This window comes from Solanum tuberosum, unplaced genomic scaffold, assembly GCF_000226075.1.
Source record: "Solanum tuberosum cultivar DM 1-3 516 R44 unplaced genomic scaffold, SolTub_3.0 scf00097, whole genome shotgun sequence".
Taxonomy (NCBI): domain Eukaryota; kingdom Viridiplantae; phylum Streptophyta; class Magnoliopsida; order Solanales; family Solanaceae; genus Solanum; species Solanum tuberosum.
Genome location: NW_006239022.1, coordinates 1648127 through 1668070, shown reverse-complemented (window position 1 = coordinate 1668070; position 19944 = coordinate 1648127). Strand labels below are relative to the sequence as shown.

General features: G+C 34.1%; 1 protein-coding gene across 1 annotated transcript; it reads right to left on the bottom strand.

Moving 5' to 3' along the window:
- Window positions 1-13489: 13489 nt before the first annotated feature.
- LOC107060768 (two-component response regulator ARR10-like) lies at window positions 13490-15914 on the bottom strand. The gene is made up of 4 exons (XM_015309039.1): window positions 15608-15914; window positions 15328-15410; window positions 13934-14815; window positions 13490-13555 (listed from the first exon to the last, which is right to left on the bottom strand). Exons 1-4 carry the CDS (start codon window positions 15912-15914, stop codon window positions 13490-13492), a joined length of 1338 nt encoding a protein of 445 aa, XP_015164525.1.
- Between the last annotated feature and the right edge of the window lie 4030 nt (window positions 15915-19944).

Here is a 19944-nt window from a genome sequence, read left to right as displayed (position 1 = left end):
GAATCTAATCCAAAGTAGGAGTAGAAGGCCTTTACCAATACATGACAAGTACAGGTTGTCCCTGAATACAATATAAAGACAAAGCCTAGCCAAAAGAGACAAAAACTGGTATCTCTAGACGCCATAAGCTTACCTTAATCTCTGAACCTCCAAGTTGCTCTGCATGACTCCAAATCAACGGCGCTAACTTAACTACAATCTCCAGGAAGCAGAAGTGTAGTATGAGTACCAAAATTGTACTTAATAGGCAACGACAGATTAAGCTCAAAAGATAACACAAGCAAAAACAACAAGTAATAAGGAAAGTATAGCACAAGTAACTAATAGGAGATACTAAAGTAGACATGAAATACATAATAAGAACATGAAAGAGGGGTTAAGAAGTTGAGTAGAAAATATACCTGGAACGCAAGCCAACAACCTAATCTCAAGCGATTAAGATACCAAGTCAACTACCCAGGGTTAAGAGGGCCCACAATCACAATTCTAAAGTTCGAGCCTATCAGTTAACAATAAACAACAACAAAGAATAAAATATTGTTAGACAATAACCTAACCGGGCACCCATAAGTCTGGAAGTTACAAACACCAAACATAACCCAACCGCCCCCCATAAACCAGAGGGTGCAACCAAAAAATAAGTATACAAGTGATAGGCAATGCATATGAATGCAGGGTGACCATCAATAACCATCTAAACCTCTAACCATAGGTAACGACCTCGAACAAAAACATCGGCCTTAAATAGGAAGTAACGGCCTTGAACTATGAGCATTAACCTCGAACCAGAAGTAACGAACTCAAACCATGAGCATCATCCTCAAACTAGAAGTAACAACGTCGAACCATGAGTAACTACTTATGGGGCCGCCCATCCAGCCAGTAAACTCTCATAGGCACTAGCAAGACCAAAAGCATGAAAAAAAGGGAGTCAACACACCGACTAGTCAAGTAAAAATTGAGCACAACCCAGATGTCTCTAATATCTCAAGTAGAAAAAGTAGCATATCTCTAATGCCTCGTAATCTTAAAAATTAGTTATTCAAGTGATCCAGGTGGTACGACTCCTGTTAAAACCAGTTTAGAATATAAACTGAGTAAAATAATATCTCATCATGAATGATAAATATGCCAATGCATGGGCCGAGATTGTACCACAAAATCCATGAGAATGAGAAAACAATGAAATGCATGCTATCACCAACATTCAAACAAGGCACTCACAATCAAATAAATTATACAGCAAACCAAACCACACTACCAACGTGGAAAGTACTAACATGAGATCTAATTGGTCCTTACATACAGCCTCGGGCTCAACAATATAACCAAGCTCAATAAGAGCATAATAGGTCTAGCGCTAAATGCCAAGCTAAGGGACCAAAAATGAGGTCTCAAATCAATAAAAAAGAGAACCAACTCAAGGGATGATATCTTACCCCAATCATACCGCTCCAGTTCCTAAGTGATCATAGCTAGGACGAAACCATGGCTACGACGAGCCACCAAGGTCACAAGCAGCAACACCATGAGAAAACCCCAATACAAGTCTTATAAGGAGAAAATCATAACTACGAGGGCCGTAAAACACAATCTAAAGCATCAAAGGTCCAACCTACTCTAAGGCCACAAAGTACCAATCCTAACAAGGGTAAACACGATCATCTACACCACAATTGAATCTACAAGCCTAAACTAAGGATCACTACACTCACACTAAGCCCAAGGCTCCTACAGAATCAAGAAGATACAGAACAATAAGGGGAAAGCTAAATAACCGGCAATTACAACCTAAAAGTACATGAAGTCTATACTAGGTATTATATAAGAAGCTCAATCAAGAAAGTAGACCAAAGCCTACCTAAAAGCCGATCAGGAGTGCTCTCAAAACACCACACACAAGCTATCCACTTCTGAAATGCCTCCAAATATCACTAAACTATCAAATTATCGACAACGACATCATTACAAATGTTTAGACACTAGCAACAATTGGAAATGGGCTAGAAAATTGGGTCAAAATGGGAATGTGGGACACACATCAAAAATCTTAAAATTGACTCAGTCAAAAGGCCTTAATTGACTAACCAAGTTTGTCTCATGAAACAGGGCTCAATTCCATGCCAAAACAGCCCAAACCACCACATGCAACAAAATCACCAATTGAAAAAAACAAAAGAGAGTTGATAGTCCATTTGGGGCTGAATATACCTGGAATGGAGAGCTTCTAATAGTTACCGAGCACTCCAATGCATAGCCACAAATATTTTGGATGTCCACGACTTTGAACCACCTCAATCAGAGCTCCACAACTCGAGATATCACATTTTATAAAATGAGGGCTGAAGCTGAAATTGTGGGATTTAAATACCTGAAACTGGTCACTAAAAGTCATGTATGGTCGTTAAACGCCTAAATTCTAATCGCTAAAAGCCTGCACCAGATATCAACACTTCAGTTGGTTTTCTCAAACTCTAAATTCTCCGATCTGGTGTCCGGGATTCATTCAGAACCCCGTGCGTGCAAATGAAATATACAACCCCTATCAAATTCGGCATTCTGAACTCAATAAAACCTTCAAAACTTCCATCTGAGCTCTTTTCGATGAAAAGTCAGTCCCACACCCAAGTTTTGTTCTAAGCTAAAAACCACATGAAGGCTCAAAATGAGTCCAAGAGCCTAGAGAATCACACGAAAGGTCGTTCACATTTTGGAGCTAAACATTTTAAGAAAATTCTCATCTACGAATGTTTACGAAGATTTTTGACAAAATTAAACCCTTGGCTTAATCTTCAAAGTAAAAATGCCTAACGGTACAAACTTACACCAGAAGTCTCGGGGTCCAGACCAACGATGCCCCTAACCTAAAATGGCCCTTCCGGAGTTGAGAAAACCTTCAGATTTGCATTTTTAGGCCGTCTTTCTAAACTTTCGACTAAAGTCGACCGTTCAAGTTTCATAGGCTCAAAAATATGAAAAACTGCAAAATATCTAAACGAACGACCCAGCAACCGAACTGTCAGTCCGTAAAAGTTATAGATGACTTGGGGTCACTATAAGAAAGTTATAAACACTGAGAAGATCGGAAAAAAGAATGAACCAGAGGGCCATTACACATTGTGTCCATACCTTCAGCAAAATTATCCTACGCCATTAAAAAGAAACAGACAAAAAAACTAAAATAATTATTCTTGATTAGGCGTGTATGATTAGGTGGAAGCATAATCAAGAATAATTTATGTCACCAAGTTTTCAACAACGAAACAATATAGTAGAACGAATTATAATTAAATGCCTCGAAAGAAAGTGCCAAGGAGGGAATAAATAGTATGAGAGATACTTAATTACCAAGAGTATAGCTTCCAGTAAATCCCTTTCAAGAAGAAAGTCAATTTCTTTTCTGTTATGAATTTCTAACAAGACGTCTATGAAGTTTTTAGTACTGTATTTTCCTTTCCTGTTCCCACTGTTGAGTTCTTCAATCACATTGTCCAAAAATGTATCCAACTCCTTAGCCACTTTTTCCTTTTTGGTGTCAAGACCAGTGATTCAATTGACCCGTTCAAGACATGGAATATAATCTCCATTATGATAAAAGTACTCAAAAGTTTGGCAAATTCATCTAATGTTACCTTTGCAGAAAAATAATAACAGCGCACATTAGGCACCAATAGTCTCTCTCTCGGTGCACAATATCAAGGCTGCAATTGTGCCTGAAAATATTAATGATGGCCAGGCTTCGATCAACGATGCCCAACCAAAACCTTATCACACCGGCAACTGAAATTCCATAACAACTTACCCCGCTTATGGTTGGTAGCTACCTACCACCGGGGTTTTATGTGATTACGGAAGAGGAAGAAAATAGTAGCATTGAGGAGGAGATGCATCTACAATCCATTAAAATTTAAAGTAAGGAGCTAGCGATACCGCAATTACATTTTTATGATGCTAAAACCTCGACCCGTCCAACACCCAAGTTGCACCAAGGCAAGATAATTGTATTGATGGTAAGACTCTCACATTTGTACCTCCGTGTTTGAAAAATGGAATTGTAACCATAACAATTGAGGAAGAACATATACAAGCTTAGGTGAAAACTTGTGAGTCATTTTTAATTGGGTATCTATTTGGTTATACTCCTTGTGAGAAATAGATTGAAATGTATGCACCTAAGATTTGACACTTTATTAATGTGCCTAAGGTTCTATTGCATGATATGGGTACTACATCTTTAAGTTTCACTCTAAGAAGGATAAGGAAAGGGTGATCAGTTATGGAACTTACTATTTCAATAATATACCTCTTATCCTCAAGCCATGAGAACTTGATTTTGCATTTTATAAGGAGATCCTTAGCTTGATACCCCGATGGGTGAAATTTCCAGATTTACATGTAGGATATTGGCTCGTTAAGGCCTTGAGTAAGATTGCTAGTGCAGTTGGCCACCCAATGCATACTGATCATTTCACTACTAATGCAGATAAGGTCTCATTTACTAGAATTTTGATCAAAGGTGATTTCTCACAATCGCCGACTGAGCTGATAAATATTGAAACCCCTTCAGAGTCTTGAGAGAAACATGTTGAGTACAAATGGAAGCCAAGGTATTGTAATGAGTGCTTGAGGTATGGGCACAGTTATTGAGACTGTTGGTATAACAACAAGCCAAAGAAAATGGTGCTGCTGAGGCTACTGGCTCCAAGAGTTGATGTAGATGTGCCAAGAACTAAGAAGAGGAAAACCAAGAAGGCTCAACCTCCTAAAATGGTTTGGCATGTAGTGTTCAGAAGAGGGAACCATCCACCTGATGGTGTAGGAGCACAACATCAACAATGTAGTCATGTGGGTGGAGTAAATGAGATGAGTAGGGGTGAACAATTGGTGGTATCAGAGATTGTTCAAGAGTATAATCTAGCTTGTAGAAGAGAGGGTACGCAAGATTTATAAGGTGCTACTGTGGGTCTACTTGAAATTAATAGTGTTGGAAACTTCACGCCATTCACCCTACCGTGATCATTTCGACATGGAAATGTAAGGGGCCTCAACCAGACCCATATGCTCCTTTTTGCTAAGAACAAGATTACAATGAATGGGAGAATTTGGTTGCTGTGGCAGAGTCAGTTGAATGTACACAATGTTGAAATAAAGGACCAATATATTCCGTGCATTATTGAGGATCCAAGAATCCAGAGGTTTGTCTTTTTTTTACAGTGGTGTTTGCTATGAATGAACTACAACATAAAGACATGATATGAAGCCAATTGGTTCATCTAGATAGACAACTACAATAACTGTAGCTGTTGTGTCAAGATTTCAACAGTGTGCTTAGTTCAAGCGATAGAATTGGCTCACCTATTACTCCAACCAAAACTCTTAGTTTTCAGGGATTGAGTGATGTTATGCAACTTGCACATCTTAAGAAGGTTGGAATTATACTTGGTGTAACAAGTAAGGTATATGAAGAAGGGTTTATAGTAATATTGATTAGACACTAGGAGATATACATTGGTTGCAAGAGTATGGCCATGTGGAAGTTGATTTTCCCCACCCATCCATCTCAGACCATTCTCCAATTTTATTATGTATTGTCAGCAACCTAATTTACATCCTCGACCATTCAAATTTTTTCGCAATGTGATGGAGCATCCATAGTTTAGATCTTTGCTACAACAAGTCTGGGCTACTGCTGATCATGAGCAAGCTATGGAAAATGTATGGTGTAAATTGAAAAAGCTTAAGGCCAAGATCAAAGACATAAATGTTTATATGGATTTCTATCAACAAAAGTTGCACTTAGCAAGGGAGGAGTTGGATATAGTTCAGGGCCAGATGCAAGGTCTCAGGAGAAAAAGTTGTTACAAGATATTGAGAAATGGAGTAGGGTCGAGGAACAAGTTCTTAGACACTAAGCTATGGCTCTTTGGGTGGAGAGTGGTGATGGTAACTCAAAGTATTTTCATGCACAGTGGAAGATGAGAAGCAGCCACAATGCCATTACTTATATTTACATTGAGAACAAAGTCAAACTGACTGACCCTCGGGCTATTGAAAGTGAGTTTATTTATATTTTCTCAGGTTTAATGGGAGTATGTGATAATGAGTTGCCCTGTGTGGACACTATGATTGTTGGATTTGGGGAGTGTTTAACAGTGAAACAACAAATAGACCTAATAATGGAGGTTTCTTAGGGGTAGATTATGGATGTTATCATGTCCATGCCTAAGGAGAAAACTACTATGGTAGATGGTTTCCCTATTGAATTTTTCACTGAGAACTGGGAACTTGTGAAGGATGAGATTGTACATGTTGTATAGAAGTTCTTCCGTATTGGTATAATCTTTCCTGCAATTAACACAATTGATATCACTCTAATCCCCAATTTTCCTTCTCCTACAAAGTTTAAGGACTTTAGGCTCATAGCATGTTGCACAACCCTCTATAAAATCATATCCAAGGTGTTAACTAGGAGACTCAGATAGGTGATTGGAGGCCTTGTGGGGTGTTCACAATCTAATTTTGTTGAAGAGAGGAGTATTATTGTTAATGTTTTGTTTAGTCATGAGATATCCAAATGCTATTCTAGGAAATGGATATCACCTAGGTTTGTTCTCAAAGTTGACTTAAGAAAAACATATGACACATTAGAGAGGAGCGTTTTGAAGAAGTTGCTCATTAGCATGAGATTTCCTACAAAATTATATAGTGGATCATGATTTGTGTGTCTATTGTGTCCTACTCCCTGATACTTAATGTGGGGCTGACCCCTCCTTTCACAGCTGAAAGAGGTATTAGGCTAGGGGACCCCATGTCCTCTTATCTTTTTGTATTGGCTATGGAGTACTAGGAGAGAGAGTTGAACCAATTAACCCTGAATGACAACTTCAATTTTTATCTAAGATGCAAGAAATTATATAGTATCCATTTATGCTTTGTAGATGACCTATTGATGTACTCTAGGGAAAACCTTATTTCTGTTAAATTGTTGAATAAAGTTTTCATGAGGTTCTCTAAGGCTTCAAGGTTGCATGCAAATTTGGACAAGAGCTCATTATACATAACTGGAGTTGCTGACCACACTAAAGAAGAGCTTCTTGAGGAACTAGGATATGTTGAAGGTGTACTTTGTTTTAGATACTTAGGAGTATCTTTATAATCTAAAAGGCTATGTGTCAATAAATTCTTACCTTTGATAAAAAATAACTTGTTGGTCTGCTAAGCTACTATCCTATGTTGGGAGAGTGGAATTGATCAAGTTTGTCTTTTTTTTGGGGTGCAAGATTATTGGTCTTGGATTTTCTTAATACCCAAGAAAGTGATGAAAAACATAGAACATATTTGTAGAACTTCTTATGGACTGTATCCAAGAAAGCCTTAGTGTCTTGGGAGACTATATGTAAACCTCATGCAGGTGGTGGCCTAACTATCATGGATTTATGCCTCCGGAATAGAGTAGCAATACTAAAACAGTTGTGGAGCATAGCTAGGAGAAAATAATGCTTATGGATTTAGTGGGCCCGAAAAAGCAGCAACATGAATCACCCCAAACGGAGCTCTAAAACTCACTTTATCAAATTTTCAAATGTTGAACGAGAGCTAGAAATAAAGGTTGGTCTTTCATTAAAAGACCAGTCAAGTGACTTCTGCAAACACGGGCGGAGGTCGCGATCATGGTGGTCAACATGGTCAGATCATCTATGCACCTTTTTCACAAATGTAAAGGGTCAAGGCCAGTCCTCTCTTCGCGAATGTGGCACCAAGCTCACAAATGTGGAGACCAAATTTTTTATCTCCTTGAATAAAGTGAGAGATGCGCGAATGGAAAAGCAATGGTTCTGCACTAGCAAATGCTACACCAACCCATACTTGGAAGGTGCAAAATTCCCGATAGGGGCTCAAAATTTGTTTGGAACCCCATGCACAGAAAAAAACTATGCTACCCCCACAAAATTTTGGAATATAAGGCTCAACTCTAAACATCCAACCGAGGTCATCTTGACAATAAGTAGGTCCCACACCAAAACTCCATTTTAAGCCAAAACCCATGAAGTAGCTCGGAATGATCCCTGAAGTGATAGGATCCACACCAAACGTCCTTCTAGGCCAAACTCAAGTTCCAGAGATTATGGAACCATAAGAATTGCATTATGAGGCCGTCTAATTGATGTTTTGATCGAAGTTAACTGTTCACGTTTCAAAAGCTCCAAAAAATGAAAACTTTCCTAAAACCAAATGAATGACCATGTGACCGAACAATTAGTCCCAACAAGTCCTAAATTAATTGGGGTCGCTATAGGAAATCTCTAAATATAAAAAAGAATGTAATGAAGAGAAAATGACCAAGATGGTCATTACAACATCCACTACTAAAAAGATTTTGTTTATCAAAAGTAAAGAGTCAGGAAGTACATAAACTGGACATTTAGACACTAAAATTGAAACAATTGAAGACTAACCCAAAATTGAGTCAAAATGGAATTGTGGGACCCGTACTGGGAATACTGAAATTGACTTTGTCTATTGGTTCTTTTAGTTCAAGGAACTTGTGACCTAAAAATAGGCACAATCCAAACTTGGAAAATAAGCAAGACAGTTCATGAAATAAGCCAATCAACAAAACTTCCACTCAATCTAAAAAGGAGAAGAAGGAAGGTAACTTATGGATTAAATGTGCGATAATCAAGCCTACAATCACCCCAAAACTATCCCTAATTACTCTCACCAATATTAAGTCGATTCCCACTAAAACGAGCTCCTAAGAGTAAAAATTCAATCCAAAGATATGAGAAATGAACTTAAAATGGGTATAACTACTTGCATACACCACAAACACGGTCACTTTGGCTGCTTAAGCGGCATCACAAAAGTGATGGTCTGACTGCTAAAAAGACCTGGCCATAACGGAAGGCTACCACTGAAGTGGTCCCTTAGCCACTTCAGTGACCACCACTTAAGAGAAACAAGGGTTGCTAAAGAGACTGGAAGCAACTTCTGTTTAAGAAGTATTAGGGCTTCTAGAGAGGTTGGACTAGACAATGCACTAGAAATTTTAGCCAAGTCCCACCAAACTTCGCTTGATGCCTGAGAATGGTTCAGAACTCCGTGCACACAAGAAAACTATGATATCCCACTAAATTTGGCATTACAAACTTAACTGAGATGTCAAAACTTCCAACTGAGGTCGTCAAACTTCATCTTAAGACAAATTCTATGAGGTGGATCAAAATGAGCCTAGAAGCCTCGAGATCTGCACCAAAAGTCCATCAAGACCAAGCTCTACATTCTGGAGCTCACAAAACTGTCAGAATTGCATTCTAAGACCATTTAATTCAGGTTTTGATCGAAGTCAACCACTCTAGTTTTAAAAACTCAAAAATACAAAAACTTGCACAGAAACCAAACAAATGATCCAGTGATCAAATTTTTAGTCCCAACAAGTCATAAATTACGTGGGCTTGCTATAGAAAAGCTATAAGTAGATAAAGAAATACAATAATAGGAAATGACATGGAGGATCATTATGGGTCCGTGGTGATATCTACACTGATCACATGTGTTTGCCGTATATTATTAGCCATAATGACCTAAATTTGAGGCACTGGAGGTGGATTGATCTTCTGAAGGGCTATGTTCTCTCTATTCTTTTCCACCTAGGCAAGGGGAATGTGGTAGCAGACGTCTTGAGTTGGAAGGCAGTGACTATAGGTAGTCTAGATTTCCTTTATGCAACGGAGTGACCTTTGGCTCCAAACATTCATTCTTTAGCCAATAGTATGATTCAACTTGATATTTTGGATTCTAGGTGGGTTTTAACCTATGTTAGGTTTAATCATCTCTTTTGGAGTGGATTCATGGTCGACAGTTGGAGGATGATGTCTTGGTAGCTATTCAAGAACATGTTTTCAGAGGTGAGGCCGGGCAGCCACCTTAGATTCTGATGGTGTTTTGAGGTTTGATGGTTGTATTTGTGTTTTGAGAGTTTGAAATTTGATTCAGTTGATTCTTTCTAAGGTCCATGATTCTAGATACTCTATTCATCCCGGCATAGTGAAGATGCATACTATTTTAGGCAACATTACTAGTGGAGTCACATGAGGAGAGATATTGTAGACTATGTGTCTCTGATTCACGTGTCATACCGCATCTTGACGAGTTAGAGTCCTAAGAGCACAATATTGAAAGCAATCTGTTTACTTTGAGGAGTTAATATAATACTCTGTAAATTCGTGGTAGGATTTTAACTCCTTTCCCACTTTTGGTTTTATATGATTTATCCTAATCACTAGAAATATGAGTTTTGGGGTAAACTGCATGCCTTACTTAAAGTTATTCATGTCTAGTAAGCAACACTTGAAACAATTCTCCAATTTGAGCTTCAAACAAAAGGTTACGTACGTTTTACTAAAGTCGGGAATGTTTTTTCAAAGTGATTACTATGATAGATAAAGTGCTACACTGTCTATAGCCCCAAATTTTTGGAGAAACAATTTCCTTTGGAGCCAAAGGTTGATTACTCAAAATTTTCACAGAGTGCTCCAACTTAGAACGAATTTAAGAACCAATTTGTTGACCAATTGCTATTTTGTGTGTCACCGTAGTCCAATTCTTGCAATTATTTCCGATACTCATTTTCCTAATCGAACCAGATGTAACACTATCGTTTCCACAAATAAGGTGCTGCCCAGAATTCTCAGTTGCATTTGAAATTGATTTATATTTCTTTTCCCTCAAGAATCAGTGGCGCCTTCACAGTTTTATTTAGTTTCAAAGCTTCCCAAATCGACGTGTGATGCAATGACCAAAGTCTTTGAATTTCCATTTGATTCTTGAGAAACATTATCACCTAGTGTGTGTCCCAAATTAGCTAACAACTTATTAACCACATCTACATTGTATCCGGGTATTATTTGCTCCCAGAATCGAGACATTTGATGGAGACTCCTTCTCAACATGACCAACACTTATATTATATTGAGCAATGAGGTGGAGGTATAATACTTTTAGGGGTGGCAAAATTAGCCCATAAAAATATGAATTAAAAAGTTTTGTGCACTATCAGTGTACTAAACTTCTCACACCATCACGTAATCTCAAAAGGTAATTAACCATGATAACTTTGTTAAGTATGTAGAAGTAAGATTATTACCTTTTTAATTAAATATAATTATAGTTCACAAAAAGAAAAAAAATATTAAAGGCAAGTAGAATCACATTTATACTCTAACTAAAATTGTGCAGAATGCCAAATTTGTTTACTATCGATAATTTCATGTCAAATTCTCAATATTTTAGTCTAAATCACTATGAAGGTTTTGGATCATTTATTAATCATGAAAATATAATTAAGTTCCAGAAACTTCTTGATTTTAGGTCCTTTTTAGTTTTAATTAAGGTCCTTTCAAGTTAATCTAATTCAAAAAGCTTTATAGATATCAATCATGCAAATTGAATGTATAGAGGCTTGGAGAAAAGGACCAACTTAAATCATATTATTAAGCCATGTAATTTTGTCAAATCATTATTGAAAAATTATCATATAACAGATGGAGCACATCAAGATTTCATGTGAAATACACATGGGGCATATGAAGGCAAAAAAAAAGGATGATTAAATCCTCATAATTTGAGAGAACTAGAAATATGGAGGTTTTGTAGAAGTGAGAAGAGAGAGATTAAGAGAGAATAAAAATAAAGTAAGGCAAAGATTGTAGTTTAAAGATGAAAAAAATTATTTAATTAAAAAGATTATAACCTACTATATTAGGTCAATGCTACTTGATGGTGTAAAATAACTCTACATCGACAGTGCGTATAACTTAAACTCTAAAAATATAGGTAATTCATATAACCTGTCAAGTTTGGGTGGGTCATTAGCTCATTTCAACCTATTTAAAGTTGGGCTAATATGTAACGCAAGTAATTTTTGAGTGGGTCATTATTGACTCAACTCATTTTGAACTTGCCAAATTTAGTTCAACCCGCTCATTTGATACTCCTAATATTTTCTTCTCTTTCCCAACTCCTTCCACAATGTAATATAAAAATTTTAAACGCGAAACTACACAGTTTCTAGAAAAATGAAAGATGCAATTTTAATTAAAGAAAATAATAGTCTTCGGAATGAACTCTTAGACTGTATTTGATCACATGATTCATTAGAAAATTTGCTATTCCTAGAAACTGGACATTTTGTGCATTTGCATATGTAAGTTTAAAGTAAATATATATAGGAGATGATGAGTGTGTTTGATAAAATGAAAAAAATTTTCTTGAAAAAGTAAGTTAGACTGTCAAAAGTTCTTTTTATGGAAAAAATTTCCACCAAAAGGAGAAAACAAACTTCTTTCACATTGAGTCAAAAGCTATTTTTTTTGCAATTCTGACAATTGTAAACTTAATATGACTATATTAACCAACATTTAAACTATGTAAGCATATCAACTTTTTTTTCCTAAATACTGGAATTTTTTTTTATCATACACTATCTGATTTGCTAAGGAGTTATTTGATTCGAAATAAGGATATGAATTATAATCTATATAAGACACCAAAATTAGATGGAATATAATCCCACATCCTATATAAATATACAATACAACAATTTCAATTGTAATGTTATATTAATTTTGTAGCTAATATCATCAATAAAATAAGAGATATATGTGATGCTAAATTTTATGTAGGTAAGCAAATGACCCTATGATTATTTTATCAATGTTAAATATTTTTTCCTTATTAATAATTTCATCCTCCAAACAAGTATTTATATAAAAAATATTAATTCTTCTGAAAAACTATATTTTTTCCAAAAAATATCTCAATTTTTCTAAACTCTAAGATTCTTGAAACAATAATTCATATCATTAAAATCCATATACGCATCACAATTTTCCTTCATTTTAATCACTTCATTCAGTACTACTCACATGTAATATATTATTGGAAATTAGCATTTATTGCTCCTAAGGATACACTACTTGTTATAACAAATTAAAATGATTGGTTTGGTATAAAAGTTATAACTACACAGACAGTACATATTACTTAAACTTGCAGATGTGATAACTAAACAATGAACTGATTTTTTTTGAAGAAAAGCCACAAGAGGCTTACATGTTAGCTAATCCGAGTACAATAATAAAAAATGTATCTCATAGATGTTAAGGCTACATCAAATATTATGTTAAATTGAGATGCAAGATAATTAGTTCTACAAATAATTGATCCCATATATAATATGTATCAGTCAACCAAACGGTTATGTAATAGAAGGATTCATGGGTTTGATACTAAACAAAACAATAATCTTAAGTCAAGAAATTAAAGCAAGCATGTAATTCAATGATGTCCATTAGTTCCAAACAGGAAAAAAAACCAACAAACAAGAAATTTAAGTCATTCAAAAGAAAAATAGCTCCAAAAATATGAAAGATTACTTTATCACTACAAAGATTCCTTATGAGAGTTGTCATGAATTGTCTTGATAGTATCATATTGATGATTTATCAGGATAATTTGATGTTCCTGAAAACTGGACACTGGATGTCGCTACTACCTGCATATGTAGGTTTAAGATAAAATCAAGAGGGGATTAGGGTTGTGACCAAAAATAGTTTCTTAAAAAAATAAGTTAGTATTTAGTTATAAAAAATAACTTTATGGGAAAAAAATTCAAACAAAAGGAGAAATCTCTCTCTCTCTATATATATATACACACACACGAAAAAAGTCACTTAAATACTACTTGATTTTCTAAGGACCCATTAGATTTTAAACAAGGATATTAGATATTATAATCTCAATGAGAATGGAAGAAAATAGAATTGAATCTTATTCCCAAAATGGATATTTAATACAAAAAAAATATATTTAATTTTTTAGTGATTTTAGCTAATATCAATAATCAAACATGAAAATAAATGAAAGCACTAACCTGATCATCAGAGTAAACTTGATCAAACTCTGTACCTTGTTCATTAGGTAGGTTAGAACTTGAAGGTCCATGATTCTGGAAGAGATAACCCATATCATTGAATTCAAAATACGCATCACACTTTTTCTTCTTATTTGAATCACCTCCTTCAATATCATTCGCATATGATGCCCCAATAATACTGCTTGGATTAGACATGTTTGGTTCAAGAATATATTGTTGAAAATTTGCATTTGCTACTCCCAATTCATTAGCAGTCGTATTTCCAACATAAGAATTAGAAACATTGTCTACATTGACATTCAAGTTATATTCACTATTTGTCGCATTTCCAATTTCTGTACCCATTATTATTCGGCAACCTGAATATGTTTCTCCATGGGTCACATTGAGATCCAAACTGTAATCACTTTGATTGTGATGATCCCCACTATTAAACTCTAGGACAGGACTATAACTAGTGTTCTTAATAATTGAGTCTTGTAGTCCTTGTGAATTCAACATTTCTACTAATGGTTCATGTTGTTGTAGCCTATCACCAACATAACTTTGGGCTGGAAAAAATGAATTATTGAATCGATTTTCAATATTGAGGTAGCGGGGTTGAACCTGAAGTTGTGGGCGATAAAGTTGTTGTTGAGTTGAACTCTCCCCTCTAGAAAAACTTTTATTGGTATTGAGAGTTGAAATTGGAAAATATGTCCCTCTTTGGGTTTGATCAGGTTCATGTTGTAGAATTGGTACATTTGTTTGAAGACGAGGCATTGTTCCATATTCTTGAAAACTACTTCTTTTCTTAGAATCATTTGAGGATCCTTGACCGGATGGGTAACAAATATATTTTCTCTCTTCTGGAGATCTCAAATTCTTGCGACGACATTTCTGTAATGTTATAAGAAAGAAAAAAAATAAAAAGAGAGTTAGACCATGTGTATTTATCATCTAAATTCATTGTTATTCAGTTGTGTTTGAAATAATGGAAGTTATTTACAATTTTTTTTGGTGTTTGGTAATTGGTGGAGAATAAAAATATTTTGAAATACTATAAATTAAAGATTGATAGTAATATTATTCCATTAATCTACAAAATAATCGAACTTAGCAATGAATAATTAGCTTCTATCACTAAACATGTAACAAATGACAGAAGTGAAATAAAATTAGATTTTTTTATCTTGCTTTTGATATAAAATTTAAATTTAGATAGTTATAGAAAAATAACTTCTCATAGAAGTGTTAGAAGATAAAAAATCTTTACAAGCAAAATATTTTCTAGCAAACAAATACGAGAAAAATAACTTCATAAATTATTTTTTTGGCGAAAGAGCTTTTCGTGTACCAAACAACCACTCAATGAATTATAATTTACCACTTAATATATTTTAAAGATGTACCTGAAGGTAGCTAGCCACTTGCATCCTGGTAAGATCAGGCACATCATGCTTCATCACTTCAAGAATCTCCTTTGGGTAACATCCTACATGTTCCATAAGAATATAAACTAAATTTAATAACTATAATATTGTTAGATCAACTGAGGTACATATAAATACAATAATTACTATGCTTAATGTAAAATAAGTTGATGTTAACTATAAGTATAAATTCTCATTTTTCATATCGTTCCATATAAATGAATTGTCAAGAAATTAATTAATAGTGAAGTAAACTTACTTCCTTCACCGAGTTGTTGTACCGTTTTCACGAATTTGGCATGAAGATCATTTGTCCATTCTCTGCAATCCTTTCGCCGAAGAACCTTATTAGTAGCACTGCTTTGAGTTTCTCCTTCCCTAGTCTCTTTCGTGTTTTTTCTACCTCTCTTTCTCCTCAACTTGTATTTTTCATTTGATTCAACATCAGTTTCAACTTCATCAGTATTATTTTTCTGTTCCTCGACATTTGCTACATTTTTCTTCTCTCCAGATTGTTCTACATTTTCTCCAACAATATCAATTTTACCAATATCATCACCATTCATATGATCTCTTTTTTTCTCTGATCCTTTTCTCAATTTCTCTCTTTGATTTTTTTCCCTCAATACAAATTGCCACAAGTATTCCATAATTTCCTCATTAAATGGCTTTTTAAGGTAAAGAAAAGCTCCCTCATCCAAAGCCATCTTTGCTATGAGCTCATTATGTTCATCACATACAACTGCATGATTATTTTGAAAATCTATCAATTAGAATTGAATTATATTATACATTATGTGAGTACTTAATTTCAAGCATATAAACTAAATTTTATCCATTATAACAATAATATTACAAAATAGATCTATCATATTCTAAAAGAATCAAAATTAGTAATCAACAATTTGTATTGCTAAAAAAACACAATTCTTTACTAATCCTATTCAATAATGTATAATGGAACATTCATTTAACTATGAAATTTTTAATGAAATAATAATGGTGCATTTTATATCTAAATTCTTATGATGTAGTAATTAAAATAACCGACTTTACTCATAATAGATGTCATAAGTGAAAGAATAGAATAAAAGACATACCGATTGAAATGATATCCAATGTCACAGCTTGAGTTAAGAGGTTAAAAGAAATCATGTTTGATGGATGGATATTGATTATCATCACATCAATTTTTTGTTTTCCTTTGGAGAGCATTGACATTGCTATTGAAGTTGTACCAACCGCTGTAACTGCATGCATCAATGCTCTTGAGAAGTAAGTAAAGAAAATTGTATTCAAAATTATCATGAGGACTTATTTATGTCTCATATACAAATTCAGTTGTAAATTTTATGATTTCAGTTTGTTCAAATGACTTATCAGAAACAAATACTGCATAAACATAACTATCGACACCCATATATTATAGGATCAAAAGATTTGAGATATTATTATTTCATGAATATGAAACTAATAGGTTTAGAAGATTTAGCAAAGAGTAAATTAAATATCAATAAATTATAATATTCTCATGCCTTATCTATTGTCCTTGCAATAAAATTTAAGTCTTGACATCTATAAGATACTAATCCAATAGAATACTAAGATAATAATAAAAAGTTATATGAAATTCATGTGTAATTGCATGTCTAATATATTAATGTATTAATGTTTAGATGAATTCAAAATCATAGCTATGTATGATATAATAACAATAATAACATACTTGAAATTCAATAATTGGAGTCTAGAGAGGATAGAGTGTACACAAATCTTATCGCTACCTAACGGACGTACAGAGGTTTCTGAAAGACCATTTTCTCAAACGCAACAATTTAAGGTATATAGAAAAAAGAAATGATGAAAACAACATAACAACTAAAAACAGAAGCAGTATAAAGCCTAAAACAAAGAGTATGAGGAACAACAAAATAGTGTAATAGCCGAAATCTAGTAAATAAATGATTATTGATATCGAAAACTCGAACTTCAAGAATACTTAGCATTAAATTGTATAAATGACAAAAGGACAATCAATTAACAAAAGAGGCATAAATCAATATAGAAAACTGAGTTTCAATACACAAAATACATTTTCGTAAAAAAAGTATTACTTATTACTCCCTTTGTTTCTATTTATTTGTTTTGTTTTCTCTTGGCATGGAGTTTAAGAAAGTAAATAAGACTTTTGAATCTCTTGGTCTTAAATTAAAGATATGTCAAATGTACTAAAATGCGCTTTAATCTTGTGGTATTAAGTGTATCATATGGGAAGTTCAAATTAAAGATTTGTCAAAAAAGGAAAGAGACATTCTTTTCTAAAAGGACAAAAAATGAAAATAAGTTAAACAAATTAAAATGGAAGGGGTAGAATAGTTCTTAACAGATTACAAAGAGGGTGTATTTTTATTTGCATCGGTGATAGATTTCTAACACGACACATTCATGAGGTGCCATAATGCTTGTTATTTGTGATGATATAGTATTGATTGACGAGACATAAAGTGACATTAATGTGAGGCTGGGATTTGGACACATATCCTAGAGTCAAAAGGTTTCATGTTGAGTAGGATGTAAATTAAGTACTTGGAGCAAAAATTTAGTGATGTGCCCTATGAAGCGTACGTGATGCTTAACACTGTAGTTATCCCCAAAATCAAAATTTCCATGTACATTGAGTTAGTAATTCAAGGTAAAGTAGATGACAGGATGTCACACATCATATTGGGGAGGAGTAAATGAAACAGAGGCTCTCATCTAATGTTCAATGTGATAAGAATGTGTCGTCAATACTTAAAGTAAGTTCTTTAGAGTGGTTTGTAGATCAACTATGTTATATGGCGATGAGTGTTATCTAGCCAACAACTCCCATGTCAAAAATATGAGACTATAGAAAATATAAGAAGGATGAGTGGGAGTACCATGAGAGATAATATTAGGAATGAATATATTCAAGCAAAAGTCGGAGTGACTCTCATGGATGACAAAATGCGAGAAGTAAGGTTGACATGATTCGTACATGTAAAGAGAGAAGATGTGTGGATACCCCGGTAAGGGAAGTTGGTCATAAAGGGCTTGAGAAGGGGTAGGTAGGTATATCAAGTATTGGGGTGTGATGATTAGGTAGGACATAACACAACTTTATCTCATTAACTACATGACCCCTGATAAGAGAGTGTGGAGGTCAAGGATTAACATATGATTTTAGTAGGTGGTCGAGTGCTTTACTTTCTCTTTCCTGGGGTACTAGTATTACTTTGGTACTGTTTTCATAATCTTAGATTTCTATTTCTACTAGTTGATTCTTTAGTCTCAACGGTTGTATCTTTTGTAGTTGTTGTTTTTATTTATTGATATTGTCGTCTTGTTCATCTCGTTTGTATCGAAGATCTATCGACAACAATATCTAAGCCTTCTCAAGGTAGGGGTAAGATGCGCACGTACAATAACTTCCCTTGACTCCAACAATGGGATTACACAGAATTTGTTGTTGTAGTATTGTCTAAAAGAAATCCGATACTAAAATTGTCAGTTATATACCCCTTTTCAGGGTGAAATAGTTCAAAAGAATCATCGTTTTAAGGTAGTTTTCACGTAGAATAATTGTAGCAATTGCTTATTTTATTCAAATATTTTGAAAAATGTGTATTGTCTTCACTAATTTAAGTAGAGGAGGTAATTGAATAAACCTCTAAGAGAATTCCAAAAGCAATAGTATTTTTTTTATAAAAAAATGCTAATTTGTTTTGTTGAATTACAAAAGGAAAAAGTCTTTGAAATTAAGAGAATTTTTTTTAATTAAACAAACAAAAATAAGATGTTTTTTTATTTTATGAAAATCAAATCTCCCCAATATATTTATTCTATGTCCAAGAATAGACAAAAAAAAGTCTCAAGGTAAAAAATATTCATAGATAGATAAGTTTTTATCTTGTCCTTCTCTTTCTCTTTCCTCCGGTTACCCTAATCTTATGCTTCCACCACCCAAAAAATCAATTTTAAGACATTTAGAGATAGATTGGTAAAAATCAAAGACTTACACCTTGAAAAATTAATTTGTGGAATTTAATTAATTTCTGCCCCAGCTCTATGTCACTCCAGACCAATTGACAAGGAAACTTTTCCCCCTTTTCCAGAAAAAAATCAAGTCTAAAACTCAAAGTTAAAATTGATTAAATAATTAAAATCACCATAAATTGTGTGCCTCACGGGACATCCAATAAAATTGCAACAATGCAAATATTGATATGAAATTAGCAAACTCTTTTGAAAATCATAGATATCTTTATGGAGAAAACTAATTGAGTATGTGACAATCTTATAACAAGAACTAAAAATAGAAAATCTAATTTGATTCTTTATAACAACACAAAACTCATTTATCAATTAGTAAAAAATCATATATGGGCATAGAAATAGTGCAAGGACAACAAGGAATATTGAAATCTAAGATTCACAAGATGTATGAATGAAATAAAAAAAAAATCGATGTTAAAATACAAATGAGATTAAAAAAACTTCTTATCAGTTAAATCTCATATAAATTGAAATCATACAGAGTTTAGTTATATAAAAAAATCCAAGATTGCAAGTTCT

Coding starts and splice junctions, on each gene's coding strand:
- LOC107060768 (XM_015309039.1), bottom strand. CDS start 15,914: ATGAATGGTGATGATATTGGTAAAATTGATATTGTTGGAGAAAATGTA. Junction 15,411..15,607: donor ACAACAACTCGGTGAAGGAA/GTAAGTTTACTT, acceptor TGGAACATGTAG/GATGTTACCCAAAGGAGATT. Junction 13,556..13,933: donor AAGTTTACTCTGATGATCAG/GTTAGTGCTTTC, acceptor CTACATATGCAG/GTAGTAGCGACATCCAGTGT.